The sequence below is a fragment of the Peromyscus maniculatus genome, chromosome 11, assembly GCF_049852395.1.
Source record: "Peromyscus maniculatus bairdii isolate BWxNUB_F1_BW_parent chromosome 11, HU_Pman_BW_mat_3.1, whole genome shotgun sequence".
Lineage (NCBI taxonomy): Eukaryota > Metazoa > Chordata > Mammalia > Rodentia > Cricetidae > Peromyscus > Peromyscus maniculatus.
In genome coordinates this window covers 100,751,199-100,769,749 of record NC_134862.1, presented here as the reverse complement: position 1 = coordinate 100,769,749, position 18,551 = coordinate 100,751,199, and the positions used below count along the sequence as shown (strand labels likewise).

Sequence of the window (18,551 nt, the reverse complement as noted above, 5' to 3'; positions counted from 1 at the left end):
AAGAATAAGGTAAATTAAAAATTTAGACAAAAGACCTGAGTAGCACATGGTGGCTCACAATCATCCATAACTCCAGTTCTAGAACACCCTTTTCTGATTTCTATAGGTTCCAGGCACACACATGGTACACACACACATACATGCAGTCAAAATACTCATATACATAAAACAAATCCATGTTTTGAGACAGCATCTCACAATAGTTGTTGGCTTGTTTTTTTATTTATTTTTTTTTTTGTTTTTAAAGACAAGCTCTCACTTGGTAGCACAGGAGCTCAGACTAGTCTTGAATTCCTGGTCCTTCTGCCTCTATCTCTTAAGTGCTGAGATTATAGGCCCTGTGTCCATGCTGGCTCAGATTAAATAGCGACTATTAATGAGAGCTATGCTCAACCAATAATCAACTAAAACATAAGCCCTAAGACTTTTTATATTTCAGGTATACTATCTTCAATAAAACTAAATTAAGCTCATAAGGTCCCACTCTTCTTGAGAATTTATACACAGTTAATGGTTGATGGGAAAGGAGAGACATTCTCTTCAGTGCTCCTATATACACACCTTTACTCTATGCTCCTGTAACTCAAACACATACAAAATGAAATGAAAATAAAAATAAAGACATGAAAGTAGAAGCGGTGATGGTCGGGAAGAGGAAGGAGGATCAGTGGGAGTGAGAGAACAAGAGAAGGTATCGGAAGGGGAATATGATCAAAAGATACACATACATGAAAACGTCACAATGAAACCCATTATTATGTATAATTAATAGGTGCTAACAACAAAAATTTTGGATACTGCCAGGTATGGTGATGCACACCTTTAACTACAGCACTAGGGAGCTAGAGGCAGATGGGTCTCTGTGAGTTAGAGGCTAGCCTGGTCTACAAAGTGAGTTCCAGTCTAGCCAGGGTTACATAACAAGATCCTGCCTCAAAGCACAAAGAAAAAAACTGAATAGCAATAACACTTTGTTAGACTTTAAAGGGACTTAAAAGTGGAAAAGCCTGGCATGGTGGTGCAAGCCTTTAATTCCAATTACATTCAGGGTGCAGAGACAGTTGGATATCTGTGAGTTAAAGGCCAGCCAGTTTACAAAGCAAGTTCCAGCCCAGTCAGGGTCACATAGTGAGACCCTGTATCTCACTCCTCCTTCATGTGGAAAATACCTGATGTGGTAGTTTGAATGTATTTGGTTCCCATAAGCTCATAGGGAGTGGCACTATTAGGAGGTATAACTTTGTTGGGGTGGATACGGCCTTATAGAGGAAATGTGTCACTGTGGGGGTGGGTTTTAAGGTTTCCTATGCTCAGGATACTTCCCAGTGTCTCAGTCAACTTCCTGTTGCCTTAAAGATGTAGCCAGCACCATGTCTGTCTGCTCACCATGCTCCCACCATGATGACAATAGACTGAACCTCTGAAACTGTAAGTGAACTCCAATTAAATGTTTTCTTTATAAGAGTTGCTGTGGTCATAGTGTCTCTTCACAGCATAGAGACCCTAATGAAGACACCTGGAAAGCCCCAGAGAGACAAGTGGAGGACACAGTTCATTTCCACTGTTTACACCTAGTCACTAAACAGACTATAATCTTCTGCAAAGTATATGATGTCTAGAGGTGCATATTAATACTGCAGTAAATTAGCTTTACTGGCTGTAACTATGGTTCTTTACTGTGTGTGGTTAATTTCTGAGTTTCCTCAAGCTTTAGACTCAGATCAGGACTACACAACTGGTTCTCATGCCTTCATATTGGCACCAGGGCTTGCTTACACTATCTGGCCCATGGTGTAAGGCTTTCAGGCTTAGATTAGGGCTTCTATGGTCAGCCTTTGGATTTGGGCTGGAACTACTCTACTGGCTTTTCTGGGTCTCTAGCTTGTAGCTCACAAGACTCTGGGCCTTCTTAGCATCCATAATCAATTGAGCCAATTTCTTTATATAGTTGTATGTATTCTATTAGTTCTGTTTCTCTAGAGAACTTTTTTTTTTTGAGACAAGGTTTCTTTGTGGGGCCCTGCTGTTCTGGAATTCACTCTGTAGACCAGGCTGGCTTTGAACTTGAAGATCCACCTGCCTCTGCCTCCCAACTGCTGAGATTAAAAGCGTGCTCCACCACACTTGGCTAGAAGAACTGACTCTTATCATGTTAATTCTAGTCAGACACTTATCTCAGAGTGTTGTCATGAAAATGTAAGCTCACTTTTAAATTACAGAGGAAAACACCATAACATGAAAATAAAGACTATATAATTTCAGGATGTCAATATCCTTCATTCAAAAAGGTCTATTTAGCATTTACTAAATGATATGCATCTAAAAATGAACTTACTAATTTTTTACAATAATCAAAGAACTTTTGCTGCAATTATCAAATAATCATTAAACCCAAATTCCTAATTTTGTGGGTAGATTCTTTTTTCAATTAGTGGTTTTAAATGAAAGGATATATGCATATTGTAAAAAGAACCTTAGTAATTTAATTACAAGTAAGAGCCTCTCTGCTGAACAGCATCTGTGTGGTGCTCCTTGTGCTGCCTGCCAATCAAACTATAAACAATGTTTTATTATGTTGGCTTTCAGGATACTGTTCAGTTTTAGAAATGTTAATATGAAAAAATATGCATCATATTTATGAAATGGGGTATATAATTTTTCACTTATTGTATGGTTTTCAGAATTTAATTTTGGTATTTATAATTCTCAAATATAACAAGTACAATTAGAGAATCATTCTAAATCCACTGTTATGCATACTGGCTGCAGGGCAGCTACAGTTTTAAATTTGGGATAGACTTGAAGGAAGTAAATTCATCATGCAGATTTCTGGGAGACTCTGTAAGAGGAAGCAGCCTGCAGAAAGGCCTGAGATTCGAACATGTCTGGCAATGTATAGTAACAGCAAGAAGCTCAAATAGCCAAGGAGTGGGAGAAGAAGCATTAGGCGATGAGGTCTGAGGGAAGAAGCAGGTCAAACACTGTACAACTTCCATGTTTAAATGGGACATCACGTGATCTCAGCTACAAGTTGATATGATCTAGATTTCAAAAAGATATTTGATTGGAATAACTCTGGATATTAGATTGGAAATGCACACTACAAGACTGTCTTAGTCACTGTTCTATTGCTGTGAAGAGACACCATGACCAAGGCAACTCTTACAAAACAAAGCACTTAATTGGGGGCTTGCTCACAGTTTCAGAGAGTTAGTCCATGATCACAGCAGAGAGCAGACAGACATGGCGCTGGAGCTGGAGCTGAGAGCTCTATGTTGTGATCCACAGGCAGAGTGAGACACTGGGCCTAGGGTACCTCCAGTGACACACCTCCTCAAGGTTACACCTCCTCCACCAAAGCACATAAATAAATGAGCCTACTGGGGGTGGGGTGGGGCAAAGGTGAAAACCAGGTGAGCCATGAAGAATAGTTATCTAGAAAAAGGCTAGAGGTGATGGTGGCTGGTGTCAGAGTGAAAAGAAACAGCCAGATTCAAGATGCATATCTGAATTTAGAATCAAAAAGATTCCCTGACTGAATGGATATGAGATGTGGGAGAGAGGAACCAAGGAAGACTCTAAGACTTCTTTTGTTCCCCCTCATGTGTATGTGTGTATGCATGTATGTGGACACGTATGTGTAAGGGTGCATGTGTGTGCATGTGGAGGCCTAAAGTTGATGTCAGAGGTCTTCCTCAATCACTCTCCAACTTGTTCACTGAGGCAGGGTCTTTCACCAGAACCCACAGCGCAATGATATCATAAATCAGGCCAGCCAGCTTGCACTGTGGATCCCATCTCCCTCTTCTTGGATTACATGTGAGCTGCCACACCTGGCTTTTACCCATGTGCTGGGGAGTCTCAACTCTAGTCCAAACGCTTGAATGGCAACGGCTACCACTGGCCATATCCCAGCATCTCTGAGGTTTCTTACCTGGAAACTGGAAGGGTGGGCACTGCACTGGCAGCAGGCGGGAGGATGACATGTAGGTATTTAGGGAAGGCCACAATTGGGTGGTAGAGATGACTACTGGTATACTAGTGCAGCTATGCCAGCCACCAGATAGAGTCATCCAAAATTAATACCTTGTCTTTGTCTGGAATCTGCCACCCCAAGTAAAGCAGTTGTACCCTAGAGGTTTTAAGAGTAATGACACATTGCTCTTCAAATTGGATGCAAGGACTTGTGTGTTAATTTCCCTATAGCCTCACTGATTTTTTTTTTTTTGGTCTTTCAAGACAGGGTTTCCCCGTGTAGTTTTGGTGCCTGTCCTGGATCTCGCTCTGCAGACCAGGCTGCCTCTGCCTCCTGAGTGCTGGGATTAAAGGCGTGTGCCACCACCACCTGGCTAACCTCACTGATTTTTAAAAACTCTTTTGGTTATATTTAATAATACATTAATTATTTAGTAATTTAGCAATACAATTACTAAATACAATATTCTGTTTTAAGATCAAAGCCATCATCTCTGAGTTTTGGAACCTTACTAACTTGACTGGCCTATCATTTCTTTTCGTTAGCTAAACAAGACCTAAAGTGAATAAGTCAAATGCTAAGATCTATATGCTTTTGCTAAGTAGCAGGAGTTTTTTTTTTGGCTTTTTGAAACAGGGTCTCTCTATGAAACCCTGACTATCTGGAACTTGCAATGTAGACTGTAGACTAGATTGCTATACTGATCCATTTGTCTCTGCCTCCTAAGTCATGGGATTAAAGGCATGTGCCACCATACAGCGCCTACATATTTATTTTAAAGTATTAAGTATTTCTTTCTAAATGAGTTCTCCTTCAAAACAGCAACAACAAAAACTAAAATTAAATTCTTGGCCAAGCTATCAAATAAAATGTCTTCTCCAAAGAAGCCAATGCTCTAATCAAACCAGACATGAAAGCAATGCCTGGAGCTAGAGATGGACCTTGGTGGAGAGTGCCTCTGGCCTGCCTTCCATCTCCAGCAATGCCTCAGTGTGGTAATATTTTGTTTGTAATTTAACAAATAAAGCTTAGCTGAAGGTCAGAGTGGGGAGCTAAGCCACTAGTTAGCCATAGAGACCAGGCAGTGGTGGCACCCACCTTTAATCCCAGCCCTTGGGATCTCACACCTTTAATCCCAGCACTAGGGAGGTGGAGAGAGGAAGTGATATGGCTGAACGGAGAGAGGAATATAAGGTGGGAGGAGACAGGAACTCAGCTCCCTCTCAGTCTGAGGATTCCTAGAGGTAAGAAGTCTCTCTAGTGGCTGGCTGCTCTGCTTCTCTGATCTTTCAGCTTTCACCCTGATATCTGACTCCAGGTTTTTATTATTAAGACCAATTAGGATTTGTGCTACACCTCAGCCTTCACTATCACTCATGCCATTATGCTTAAAGTTTCAGTTTTTCTCAAGATTTAAACAATTAAAATGTAAGCTAATTCTGAACAAAAGGATCATCATCTCTAACACAATCTCCCATTTTGGAATAAAGCAGGCCTTTATTTATATCAAGTACAGGGGTTATTTTTGCTTTTATTCTTGTGAACATTCGACTCAGCAATTAAAATTTAATCATGTTACCAGGTGTGGTGGCACATATATTTAATCCCAGCACTCCAGAGGCAGAGGCAAAAACTATATGACTTTATAACTTCCAGACATCTTACCCTTTGGGGGGCTTAGTTTCCCTTGTAATTTCTTCACATTATAGAAGAGAAAAGAGGTCTAACTCCATCAGTTTATAACACACACACACACACACACACACACACACACACACACACACACACACACACGTTGCATTTTGAAACTTTGATTCTAATCGGAAATATCTCACCCTTGTTTAAATTAAAAAAAAAAATAACCAAATGAATGAAAAACCTAAACTAAAACAGCTGTTCTTTATCCTCAAAAGTACCTTACTGCCCTACAATGAAGCACAGTCAGGCTATGGTTGACAGAGCCTCTTCCTGTGTATATAGTAAGCATTCACTACCTAAATAAAATATACAACACTTGCTAGGCATGGGAAAAACAAACAAACACAAAAAATTTAAAAACAAATAAAAAATTATAGGTGCAATATACCTAAGTTATCAAGAAAAACATTCAGAAATACTACAAAGATTAATGATTTTGGAAAAAATTTTGTTTCTATTGATCTATGTCTATCCAGTCCCTGTGAGTACATTTATCCTTGATGCTTATTCTTCATAGTATTGTTACTCAAGAGTGTCAGGCAACTGAATAATCACAGTGCCAAGGAACACTAGTTTTAGAAATCTTTATCATCATTGAAAAAAACTACTTTAAATGAATTTTCATTTCTTATAAACATGAACTATGTCATGCTGGGCAGTGGTGGTGCACACCTTTAATCCCAGCACTCGGAAGGCAGAGGCCAGGTGGATCTCTTTGAGTTCGAGGCCAGCCTGGTCTGCAGAGCAAGATCCAGGACAGGCACCAAAACTACACAGAGAAACCCTGTCTAAAAAAAAAAACAAAAAAAAAAAACAAAACAAAACAAAACAAAAAAACATGAACCATGTCAATATCTCCACGGTTTGGTTAAGTTAAACACTCAAAGTGTCCTGAGGTAGTTCTGTTAGACACACACTGAGTTACAATACTGACCTGTAATGAACATGAGTGACTGTTGGTTTCCTGTATCCAAGGATCCAGGTCTGAATATCTATTGGTTCAGCTTTGGGATAAGCTATGGTTGTGTCTATTATCCATTGGAGGCCTCTTGATTTGCATTCTGAAAATAAAAGAAGAATGGCTTGAGTCGGGTGAGGCTTTCTGTACCTGCAGTGCAGAACTCACTAAGCAGCTGGAGCTTCCTAAAGTGCCTTTGCTTTGAGATAGAAGGTGGATTTGTTCCTGCTCTTCTACAGTGCACTTAGCATACAATTAAGGCGCTCTTACTATAAAGCAGATTACTTCAAGACAAATAATAGAACACTATTATGTATTAAACATACTTTATTCAACTCAAGTAAATTATGCACTAGCAAGGTCTTACATATTATCACTCCTACACAAAACAGTCTACAAAAGGTCAGAAGGTAAAGCATACATCATAAAAATGAAAAGCGGACTTCAAAACCAAATCAATAAATGTAAACAAAAGTCATGATTTATAATGTCAATCTTAAGGGACATTAACAAATACAGAAAAATGGAAATGAAATCAAGCATTTTAAACATACATTATTATTGGTTACTCTTCTTATCTGAGGAAAAAAAGCTTCCTCAATTTTAGCAAGAGTTATGTAAAAACTAAGTCCTTCAGAAAGAATGATCAGTAGCCACAGTTGGGAGAGGAGATGTGAAAGTTCTGCTTCATCTGGTCCTTCACACACTGTTTGTTCTCATCAATGAAAACAAAGCTGAGCAAGAAAGGAGGGATTCTCACAGAGAGCACTGGCTCTCAGGGTTTTAAAGTGCAATTATCTGTTCCATTAGTGAAGTATTAGAGCATCTTCTAGCTTAAGTCTAAATCATATTACGAGACAGTAATATATTACTTTTCCTTCTTAGAAATTAAAACCAGATGTAAATCCTTAAGATTTTAGAGCAACATTCTGAAGGAGGGATAATTTGTAAGAATGAACAATTTTTCTCTGAGCACAGTGACACATGCCTATAACTGTGCCAGGGCAGGAGGGTGAGCCGTTCAAGGCTAACTGGGTTACATAACTTTGCCTCAAAAACCAAATCAAACCAAAGCAAAGCCAAAACCAATCCAAACAAAATGAACAAACGGACAGAGAAGGAAGGGTAGAAGGAGATGTGGCAGGGCAAATGTGGTAAAAATTCAGAGTACAGTTGGCAGCTCATGGACAGTTACTATAAATTCTTTGAACTTAATGTTTAGAAAGTTTCATGATGAAGGACGTGTAAAAAGCCCAGCAGAGTTCAGTTCAGGGTGAGTTATCATATAATAAACCAGCAGAAGATCCAGATACTTTTAAGGTAATCAGGCAGAAAAGAATTCTGACGTGTGCCTGGTGCATACATTAAATAAAGGTAGGGTTTATGTTCGCAGAGGATAAAATACTAATGAATATGAACACCAAAGAAAACCATGGAAAATAACAAAACAAGAAAATAGTGAAATACTTTTCAGGTATTCTGATGACTTAAGAATTAAATATACTAACTAAGGATAAATAAACTCCTTTCTTATAAATAGAAATTGTGGCTATCTAAAAGAGGAGTCTCCTTTTTCATTACTAGGCAACTGTTAACACAAGTGTCTTTCCTTTGAGATCTCGACCACCACTGGGCACTGCCTGTGGACTGTGCAAACAGCAGTCTTTTCAGTGGGACCAGTCCTGTTGGGAAGACCTTTGCTTCCAGCTTTTTTGGCCTGCCTGACATTGTCACACTGTCTCTCCAGCAGCGAAGCTACTCTGAACTTTCCTTTTCTATTAAAAGACTCTTTCAATTTGCCTTTTTAATAGATGATGAAAGATTAAGAAAGCTGACTGCCAAGTAGCTGGTTGACAAAAGCAAAGGAAAGGAGAAATGCAGTGCAATTTCATGGGCATTATCTCTACATCTGCTCTGTACAGAATCCGAAATGTTTCTGAGAGCCAATCATTTCAACATTTATTTAAATAATACTAAAAGAATTAAAAAATGCTACTAAAGAAACTGGCCTTGGGAGTCTCTTTGAACTGTTTATCGAAAGCTTTTGTAGTAGAAGTGGTTTGGATGAAGCTGCTCTTGCTTACTGCAAAAACAGCTTCTGTGAGATTTCACAGCTCGCTGGCCTGTTCCTAGGGAGCTGCATCACTGAGTGCTGCTTACTCTTTCTTGGCTATTAAAACAGTATGTGTTCACTATTTTAAAACTCTGGAGAATGAGCCACACTGTTACAGCTCATGGGACAATCCTGTCACTCATTTCCTGCTGTCTGACACTTTAGTCTGGAGCTCACATTATTTTCACAAGACTTGTATGCTGCCCCCCCCCCAACATAGAATAAGTACTTTGCCAGGCAATCCAAACTGTCCATATGCACCATTTGTGTGGCTATGTTATATGGACACGTGGGAATTTGCTTACCCATTCTCCCTCTGGCTGGTTTATTATAAATAAACCTGTGACAAGTCTTCATTACCTATATTCAGATTATAATTATTTCTTTTTGACACAAAGTCTCACTTTGCAACCTAGGCTGACCTAGAATTTACTATGTAGCTTAGACTAGCCTAGAATTCAAGGCGATCTTTCTCCTTCTCCTCAGACTCACCAGTGCTGGAACTACTGGCATGAGCCAACACGCCTGACTTAGATCGTTTCCTTTTGATAATTATGTAGTAGGGTGACTGAATCATTTATTAATACCTTCAGGGTCTTAAATACTGACAAGTTACATTAACTTTGTTGTCTATTAAAAGCAAACAAAACCTTCTAAATTTAGTAACTAAAAAGTAAATTGCATCATTAGTGGTAGAAATCATCCTGTGTAACAACAGGCAGGCAGGAAAGACATCTTTGACTACACACTTGTAATTATTTTAGTGCCTTATTATGAGCATCAACTACTTTAAAGAGAAATATAAAGAGATTATAACTTCATCCTGTCCCGACTGTTAATTCTAATTGTCAAAAGTTATTTAAAAAGAATTGGTCCAGGCATGGTGGTGCAGGATTTTAATCCTAGCACTCAAAAGGCAGAAGCAGGTGGATCTCTGTATCTGAGACCAGCCTGGTCTACAGAGTTTCAAGATAGCTCAAGAGGCCCTGTCTCAAAAACCAACCAACCAAACAAAAACCCAAAACAAAAACAAAAAAAATAGTTGGAACTCCAGAAGAACACTTCAGTTAAACAAGGCAAGAAAGGCTAAGATACCTACCTAACCCTCTAGCGTCTCCTCCTGCTGGGCTTCCATTTTCCTGCCGTGCTACAAGTGCATTCAGTATAATGTTTGTTGCCCCAAACCTTGGCAAAGTGACATGTGTAAGAAATGGCAAGTTATTTTTCTTGGCAAATGCCTGGCTTGTTTCTCTCCTCTTCCTGAGAAAGCCCCCTTCAGGAAACAAAACAATCCATTTTCGATCTCTGCTCCTATAATTATGTTCTAGGTGCTTCTTGAGAACCAGTAACTGTTGGTCACGATAGGATCTTCCCTAGAAGATACACACACATAATAAGGACAGGTACAGTTGAAATTAAAACACCTCAAGATTAAATAGAAACAACTACTTCAAAACTGAAATCCAAGCATAGGATAGAACAGTCGTTTCTCCAGTTATTTCTCTTTTTGATTGTAGTGGTAAAGGGGAAGGGACTACTCAGAGTTATCAAACAGAACTTCTTTCTAGAGAAAAAGCAACTCACCAGTTTGGAGGCCATACAGTAAATAAATGTCTACTTTTTGCCAACTACAGTCTCAACACCAGACACGGGAGTCAACAGGAGATCACATGGAAAGTGCTGAGTGTGGAGTGTCATGTTTTAGGAAGAAAAGAATAAGAAGGATAGAAAGGATCGGGAGAAGCAAGGGGAGCCGGTGCAAACAAGAAACTAACAGGTAATAAGAGGGAATACGCCACACAAGACGAAAGGCAGAATACTCCAAGTGACAGAGGCTCAAGGTGGGAACACGCTTGACATGTTGGGGCCTGGTGTAGGGGCACACATCTTTAATCCCAGCACTGGCAGGCAGAGGCAGATGGATCTCTATGAGTTCAAGACTATCCTGGTTTACCTAGTGAGTTTTAAACCAGGACTACATGAGACCATGCCTTAAAAACAAACAAGGAGCCGGGCGGTGGTGGCGCACGCCTTTAATCCCAGCACTCGGGAGGCAGAGCCAGGCGGATCTCTGTGAGTTCGAGGCCAGCCTGGGCTACCAAGTGAGCTCCAGGAAAGGCGCAAAGCTACACAGAGAAACCCTGTCTCGAAAAACCAAAAAAAAAAAAAAAAAAAAAAAACAAAAACAAACAAACAAGGAAGAGCAGTGCCCTAGCCAACGTGGAGGAGACCACAGTGGTGGGTGACCAAATCAGGAGACCACACAGAAAGGTGTCATGCATGGTAGTGGGTTTTACTGCTTTTTGTTTTTTAAACAAAATTTAAAATTTAAAAAATTTAAAAAAAGTGTGTGTGTGTGTGTGTGTGTGTGTGAGAGAGAGAGAGAGAGAAAGAGAGAGAGAGAGAGAGAGAGAGAGAGAGAGAGAGAGAGAGAGAGAGCGAGCTTATGTATACCACTTGCCTACAAATGCTCAGGAGGCTGGAGGGTGTTGGATCTCCAGCAACTGGAATTACAGGTGGTTGTGAGCTGCTTGATTTGAGTTCTGGGAACCAGTCCAGGTCCTCTGCAGCAGCAGTAAGGTCTCTCTCTTACTTGCTCAACTTTCTCTCCAACCACCACAGTGATAAGCTTTAAATGCAGAATCACCGGAGTTTTGAGCAAGCAAATGTCATCATCTTATTGATATAACAAGTAAGCCCAACTCTTATTTATACAGCAGCCAAGTTCTACTGGTTTGTGTGGTTAAAAAAAAGACCACTGGAGGTAGGTTGGGGAACTACTTCAATAGCCAACAGAGAGAGCCTGACCACATTAGGTAAGTTACAGTGTACTCATGAGGAAATCCCTGGAAGCAGACAGCAGGACAATGAGAGAAGAGAAAGAATGGCCTGGAGGCTGAAAACCAACAGTCAGACAAATCTGCTGGAAGGCTCCAACCTCCAACCAGTATCAGAAGGCTCCTCTTCTCAGTGTGGTCCAGCAGGCATAGATACAAAGTTCCTACAGTAACGAGTAAATGTATCACAAATTCAAAAAGAGAGACTCTTAAAACTGGCTTATTGAATTAAGATTATAATTAAAATAGCTTTTATATTTTCAATACTGTGTACATATAAAAAACTTTTATATCTACATATATATTTGCTATTCTTACAAGGTTTTGTTAAAAGTGGCCTAGTAGCAAAGTCCCAAGCAAAAAAGAAAATTAACAACTTTTTTTCTTTTGAGGGAGGGTTTCACGTGTCCCAGGCTGGCCTTGAATTCCCTATCCTTCCACCTCCATCTCTAGGTGCTGGGATCACAGACATGCACCAACACATTTCACTACACTAACATCTTTTCTATACCATTCATTCCCATGTTACAGAACTTTACTACTAACCTCCTAGGGGAAAATGTTGTTCTTTTAGAAATTAATTTTCATTTACTCTGAAATAGTCCTTATGGATTTAAAACTTTGCCATTCAATGGAAAGATTTTTGAGGACATACTCACTCGTTTTTATACCCTCAGAGCACACTGCAACCTCAGACTTTGATGTTTGAGGCTCACCGTTCACATCAATTGTTACATACTCCTTAGTCAGTCACTTCCTCAGACTTCACGGTGTAAGGGGATTGGCTAGATTTCCACCGGACCCTCCATAGGCTGCTGAGCTCTCTGTTGCTTGTTTCTGTGCTTTCTACTTACTCCTGGCTTATGTCTTAATTTCTGGTTCCTCAGAACAGCATTTATTTTATCTATCAGGTATTCATTAAGTACTTATGTGCACAGGACCATATAATCAAAAGTAAAGTTGTAAAGCACACAAACACCAAGGAACATGACCTTGCTATCTATAGACATGCTTCCATATGCTATTTCCCTGCTTTGGAAGAAATGAGTGTGCGATGCTAGTGTGGATGAGGAGAACACTGCAATGCATAGCATGCTGCCTGGGGAAGAGGTCAGAACTCTCTGGCCTACATCAAACTATTCCTTGAGCTCACAACCCTTCCACTTCACCTCTATTCATTCAATACATATGCCAAATAGTATATTTTCCTCTAAACATTTTCCAGATTACAGAAATCTGATGGACTCACTTGTCTTACTATGAGTTCCCTCAACATTTCCTACTACTACTACTACTACTGCTATTATTATTATTATTATATTTACTTATTAATAATCTCCAGCCAGGAGGTGGTGGCACATGCCTTTCTTTAATCCTAGCACTCAGGAGGCAGAGGCAGGTCTGGTCTACAGAGTGAGTTCCAGGACAGCCAGAGCTGTTACACAGAGAAACCCAGTATTGAAAAAAAAATCTCCCTACTGATAGTTCAGATATCTCAGGTACCACGCAACAGGGTTGCTGTGGAATAATTCACTGTACACTGTAAAGATTTGTCACTCGAATTGGTTTAATAAAATGCTGACTGGCCAGTTGCCAGGCAGGAAGTATAGGCGGGGTGACCACACTAAGAAGGCTGGGAAGAGGAAGGGTGGAGTCAGGAGTTGCCAGCCAGATGCAGAGGAAGCAGGATAAGAATGCTGGACTGAGAAAAGGTACCAAGCAACTCATGGCTAAACATAGATAAGAATTATGGGTTAATTTAAGTCAGTAATAAACCTGAGCTAATGGCTGAGTATTTATACGTAATATTAAGTCTCTGAGTCAATTATTTGGGAAATGACTGCAGGGTATTTGGCAATTGCTGGCCAGACACAGAAACCTCTGCCCACACAGGGTATCTATCACAAATAACAGTAATAGCAGAAGTTAGATAATGACAGTTGCTCATGGAAAATGCTGGTGGAAGCAGTAGGCACTGTTCTGAATGCTTTACATGTTTAACTCACTTAACCCCCATGGCTATTTGAGGGAGACTGTCTATTGTTTTCATGTGAACACTTAGCTAAAAATCTGAAGAGCAGGGGAGTGGCAGGTGCTTGATCATGCATATCCAAATGAAACTGAAATAAATGTTTACAGAATGAAGACTCAGAGGAAGAGCCCCCAGGACCTGAGAACAGGATCCACTTAACCCAACTAATTTGTCATGTTGCTTTGTCATAACTGACACTCAGTTCCAATGACTGAACACTGAAAGAGCAAGGTTATCACTCACCTGTCTTATAAAGAAGTCCCCATGAATCAGAGAAACAATTCCAAAGTTTGTGTACTTGAAAATATGATCCATCAGCCACATCATCTGAGCAACAACCTGAAATATTTTAATGCAAGATATGGCTAATTCAGTGTTGGAGACAAGAAATTTGCTACAGTCGGGTGGCAGCAGCACACGCCTTTAATCCCAGCACTCGGGAGGCAGAGCCAGGCAGATCTCTGTGAGTTCGAGGCCAGCATGGGCTACCGAGTGAGGTCCAGGAAAGGTGCAGAGCTACACAGAGAAACCCTGTCTCAAAAAACAAAACAAGGCAATATAAAGGTCCAAAAGAAACATTATAGCTCCTGCCTTTATTTTTCAGTGAAATAACTATCACCTTTACTAGACTGAACTGCTTAAAAAAGTAAAAAGTATGTGTGTGTGTGTCACACACACACACACATAAAGCATAGGAACTGAGGAGACGGCTCAGTTCATAAAGTACCTGCCATATGTGGTGGTCTGAATAAGAATGGCCTCCATAGGCTCATATATTTGAATGCTTAGTCATCAGGGAGTGGAACTGTTTGAAAGGATTAGAAGAAATAAGAGGTGTGGCCTTGTTGGAGGGAGTATGTCACTAGGGGTGGGCTTTGAGGTTTCAAAAACCCATGCCAGGCCTAGTGTCTCTCTGCTCATGGTTCAGGATACAACTCTCAGCTACAGCTACAGCACCTGCCTGCATGCCACCATGCTCCACCCCAATGATGACAATGGACCAAGCCTCTGGAAGTGTAAGCAAGTCCCCAGTTAAATGCTATCTCTTATAAAAGTTGCCTTGGTTGTGGTGTCTCTTTACAGCAATGACTAAGACTCCATGCAAGCATGAAGACTTGGTTCTTAAGCACTTATGTAAAAGTCAGGTGTGGAGGGTGTTTGTGCAGATAAGAGGATCCCTGGGGCTGGGCTGGTCAAATTTGTGAACTCCAGGTTCAGTGAGAGACCCTGTCTCACAAAGTAAAGTGGAGGGTAAATGAAGAAGATAGTTCATATCAACCTCTTCTGTATGTGTGGCGCACACACGTGCATGCACATGTGTGGAGGTCAGAGGACAATTTTTAGGTGTCAGTTCTCCTTCTGTCATGTGGGTTCTGGGGATTGAACTCAGGTCATCAGGGGTGGTGGGCTGAAAGAAAATGGCCCCCCTAAAGGGAGTGGCACCATTAGGAGGTGTGGCCTTGTTGGAGGAAGTGTGTCACTGTGGGGGTGGTCTTTGACATCTCCTATGCTCAAGCTACACTCAATGTGACACACAGTTGCTTCTGCTGCCTGTAGATCAAAATATAGAGCTCTTAGCTCTTTCTCCAGCACCATGTCTGCCAGCATGCCGCCTCTAAACTAGAAGCCAGCCCCTGTTAAATATTTTCCTTCATAAAACTTGCCATGGTCATAGTGTCTCTTCACAGCAATAGAACCCTGCTAAGATTTCAGGTCTGCAGCAAATGTCTTTACTCACTGAACCATCTCATCAGCCCCAAAGAGGTATTTTTAAACTGGTATACAATTTGACAAGAGCCTTCTACCTTTGAATGAATATGAAGTAATCAATCAAATAAATATTTCTTGACAATATAAACTAATATTGATTCATGCTTATAAAGCAAGAGGAAATAAATTTAAAACTATAAGAGTAGAGAAATGAGGGCTGGAGAGATGGCTCAGTGGTTAAGAGCACTGGCTGTTCTTCCAGGGGACCGGGGTTCAATTCCTAGCACCCACAAGGCAGCTCACAACTGGGATCTGACACCTTTATGCAGACATATATGCAGGCAAAACATCAATGCACAGAAATAAAAATAAATAAATTATTTACACAGGGAAACCCTGTCTTGGAAAACCAAAAAAAAAAAAAAAAAAAAAAGTAGAAAAATGATATCTTATGAAATTAGTTTTAAAATGTGTCTAGAATTCAAATTATTTGATAATATCAGAGAATTATACAAAATTACTCAGGGCATGCTAGAGATGGCTCAGTGGTTAAGAGTACTTGCTGCTCTTGTAGAGTACCCTAGTGGATTCCCAGCACCCTCATCAGATGACTCATGGCTATCAGTCACTCTAGCTTCAGGGGATCAAACACCCTCTTCTGGCATCCACAGACACCCATACACATGTGACATACATTCACACAAACACATAAATGTGCAAATAAAACAAATGTAAAAAATTACTTAGGACAGGCAATTAAATCTAAACAATTCAGTTATCATTCTCAACAAAGTGGCATTAGAACACAGGCATATTTTATACTGATCATTTGAGTCATTCTTTGAGACTTATGACCACTTAAGCACATTATAAGCTTTCAAAATAATTGTCATAAATGTAATTACCATCATCAGTGAGACTAAAAAATGTTGGCTAATTAGATATTTGCCTTTAAATAGGGTTCCCCCCCACCCACAATTTTACACTATGAATTTAAGGGACAAACAATACATTTTACTGTAGGAACAAATACATCTACTCAGGAGCAGTTTTTCTTTAACAATTTGAGATTCTGATTATAAGGAAGGATTAAATTTATTTCACATCCCAGCAAAGGTTACACCCCTGCTTTTCAGATAAGAAAAACAGATTATGCAATAACTAAACATACTTTCTTTTAATTTCACCTCATTTTCTGACTTTATCTGGTGATTCAAAACTCTTTAAACCTTATGCTGATTCTTACCTTACCTCAGGTTTTGCCAAAACCATTTCACTAGAGGCGGCCTAACTAAATTCTACCCTAACCCTGAAGGCCAAGAAAATGTGCTCTCTTGTCTGCAGTGTCCTGTGTCCACCAGGCACATGGTGAGTTCACCCTCAAACACAGGCTTTCATTCTGCAATTACACATTGTTATGATCTCATCTCTCACCTGGGAATGGACTGCTGGCTCTTGGAGAGAGAGATGGAGTCTTTACTTCTTTGTTGTTTTGTTTTTTGAGACAGCATCTCTCTACATAAACCTGGCTGCCCTGGAACTCACTTTGTAGACCAGGCTGGCCTCAAACTCATCACAGAGATCCACCTGCCTCTGCCTCCCTAGTGCTGGGGGACTAAAGGCGTGTGCCACCACAACTGTCGAGTCTTTACTTTTTATAGTCACTCATCATGACTATTAAGCAGTCAACGAACATCTATTATTTGGCTTACTTAGTTTAGGGTCAAATACAAACTCCAATAATTTATACACTATTAATTTAGTTTTCTAGGAATATAACTTATTTAACATCTCAGGTAATAATTCTTTTAATGATACAGTCCAAACATATTTTAAATGTACTTGGTTTGTTTGTTATTTTTAATTATTAATGTAAGTAATATGAAATCAATAGTTCAAACACTGGTTTATCAACACTAGATACTATCCTAATTATTTTTAAAAATATTTCAAAGTCTTTAAATTCCCTGGTGACTGAAAACTATATTTTTTCATATTAAATCTACATTTTTTGTTTTAAACAACAATGAGACACTTGAATCAATGCTTCTAAGTTCATCCCTGCAGGCTATCTGCCTGAGGCACCAGAGATGCTTACCGGTCCTTTGTCCTGTAGGCACATCATCAATGTACACACATCTCCAGTTGCCTGGTGGTTCACCAACATCACTGCTTCATCATTAGAGATTGCTTTAATATCTTCCCCCCATTCCATCACTGTAAGAATATAACATTTCAAAGTGTCATTTTCAAGATTTTCATGTGAATAAAAACCTTTTATTAGGAAAAATGGTAGACGAAAAATTAATGATGTCTTTTGAAAGTTTGGAACTAGGTTTATTTCCTATAAAAGTCACAATGTTGACAACATTTTAAGAGTCCCAAAATATCCATTAGAATATAAAATGATAATATTTTTATTTATCCTACATTATCCAAATAGTTAAAATTATAGGTATAGAAGATGTTTATTACAACTTAGATGTTCACCAGCAGAAAAAATAGGTAAGAAAATTATGATAAGCCCTCATTGTTGGCGCACACCTTTAATCCCAGCACTTGGGAGGCAGAGGCAGGTGGATCTCTGTGAGTTGAAAGCCACTCTGCTTCCATCCAGGACAGCCAGAGCTTCACAGAGAAACCTTGCCTTGAAAAAAAAAAGAAAAGAAAAGAAAGGAAGGTAGGGAGAAAAGAAAAGAAAAGAAAAAGAAAGAAGTAGAAAAAAGAAAGAAAATAGAAAAGAAAATTATGATAAGATAAACATTCATGGAAAAATTCAGAGTATTTTTACCTAAAAATCCTCCTAAGCATACTACCGACTTTTATTATGGTGCATCCATTTTAGCTACTCTGTAAGGTCTCTCGCTCAGAACCTGCGTCTCTAAGGCAGGTGGCAGAGACTAAGACGTGTCATTCTTGTGGCTGGTCATGGAAACACGAACTTCCCCACCTCTCTCTGGCCTTCCTTGTCTGGTAGACAATAAGGCACTTCAGAAGAAGTCTTGGCACATATCTAGGGGAAGGAATGTGCACAGACAAACCTCGCCAGGTTTTACTATCCATCTTGCTAACATCTGGTATGCAATAACGTCTCTTTGGAGTCACAAAAGGACTCAGCTCTGACGGCTGGACATGGGGATGTTCTCAGAGGCTCTATGCTCTTTCCTCCAGACCTTGCCCAGTGTCTCTTTTCATCTGCACCCTTTTTAATATCCTCTATAATAAAC

At 39.8% G+C, this 18,551-nt stretch overlaps 1 protein-coding gene across 3 annotated transcripts in view; it reads right to left on the bottom strand.

Annotated features, from left to right (window-relative positions):
• Lpgat1 (lysophosphatidylglycerol acyltransferase 1) overlaps positions 1-18,551 on the bottom strand; it is a 59,715-nt gene that overhangs the window by 13,335 nt on the left and 27,829 nt on the right. For all 3 annotated transcript variants that reach the window (XM_076548226.1, XM_076548227.1, XM_076548225.1), the window contains exons 3-6: positions 17,423-17,541; positions 13,858-13,953; positions 9,845-10,118; positions 6,609-6,735 (exon numbers count right to left, since the gene is read on the bottom strand). In XM_076548226.1, the coding sequence (XP_076404341.1) occupies positions 6,609-6,735; positions 9,845-10,118; positions 13,858-13,953; positions 17,423-17,541 (616 nt within the window). The remainder of the gene's footprint in view (positions 1-6,608; positions 6,736-9,844; positions 10,119-13,857; positions 13,954-17,422; positions 17,542-18,551) is intronic.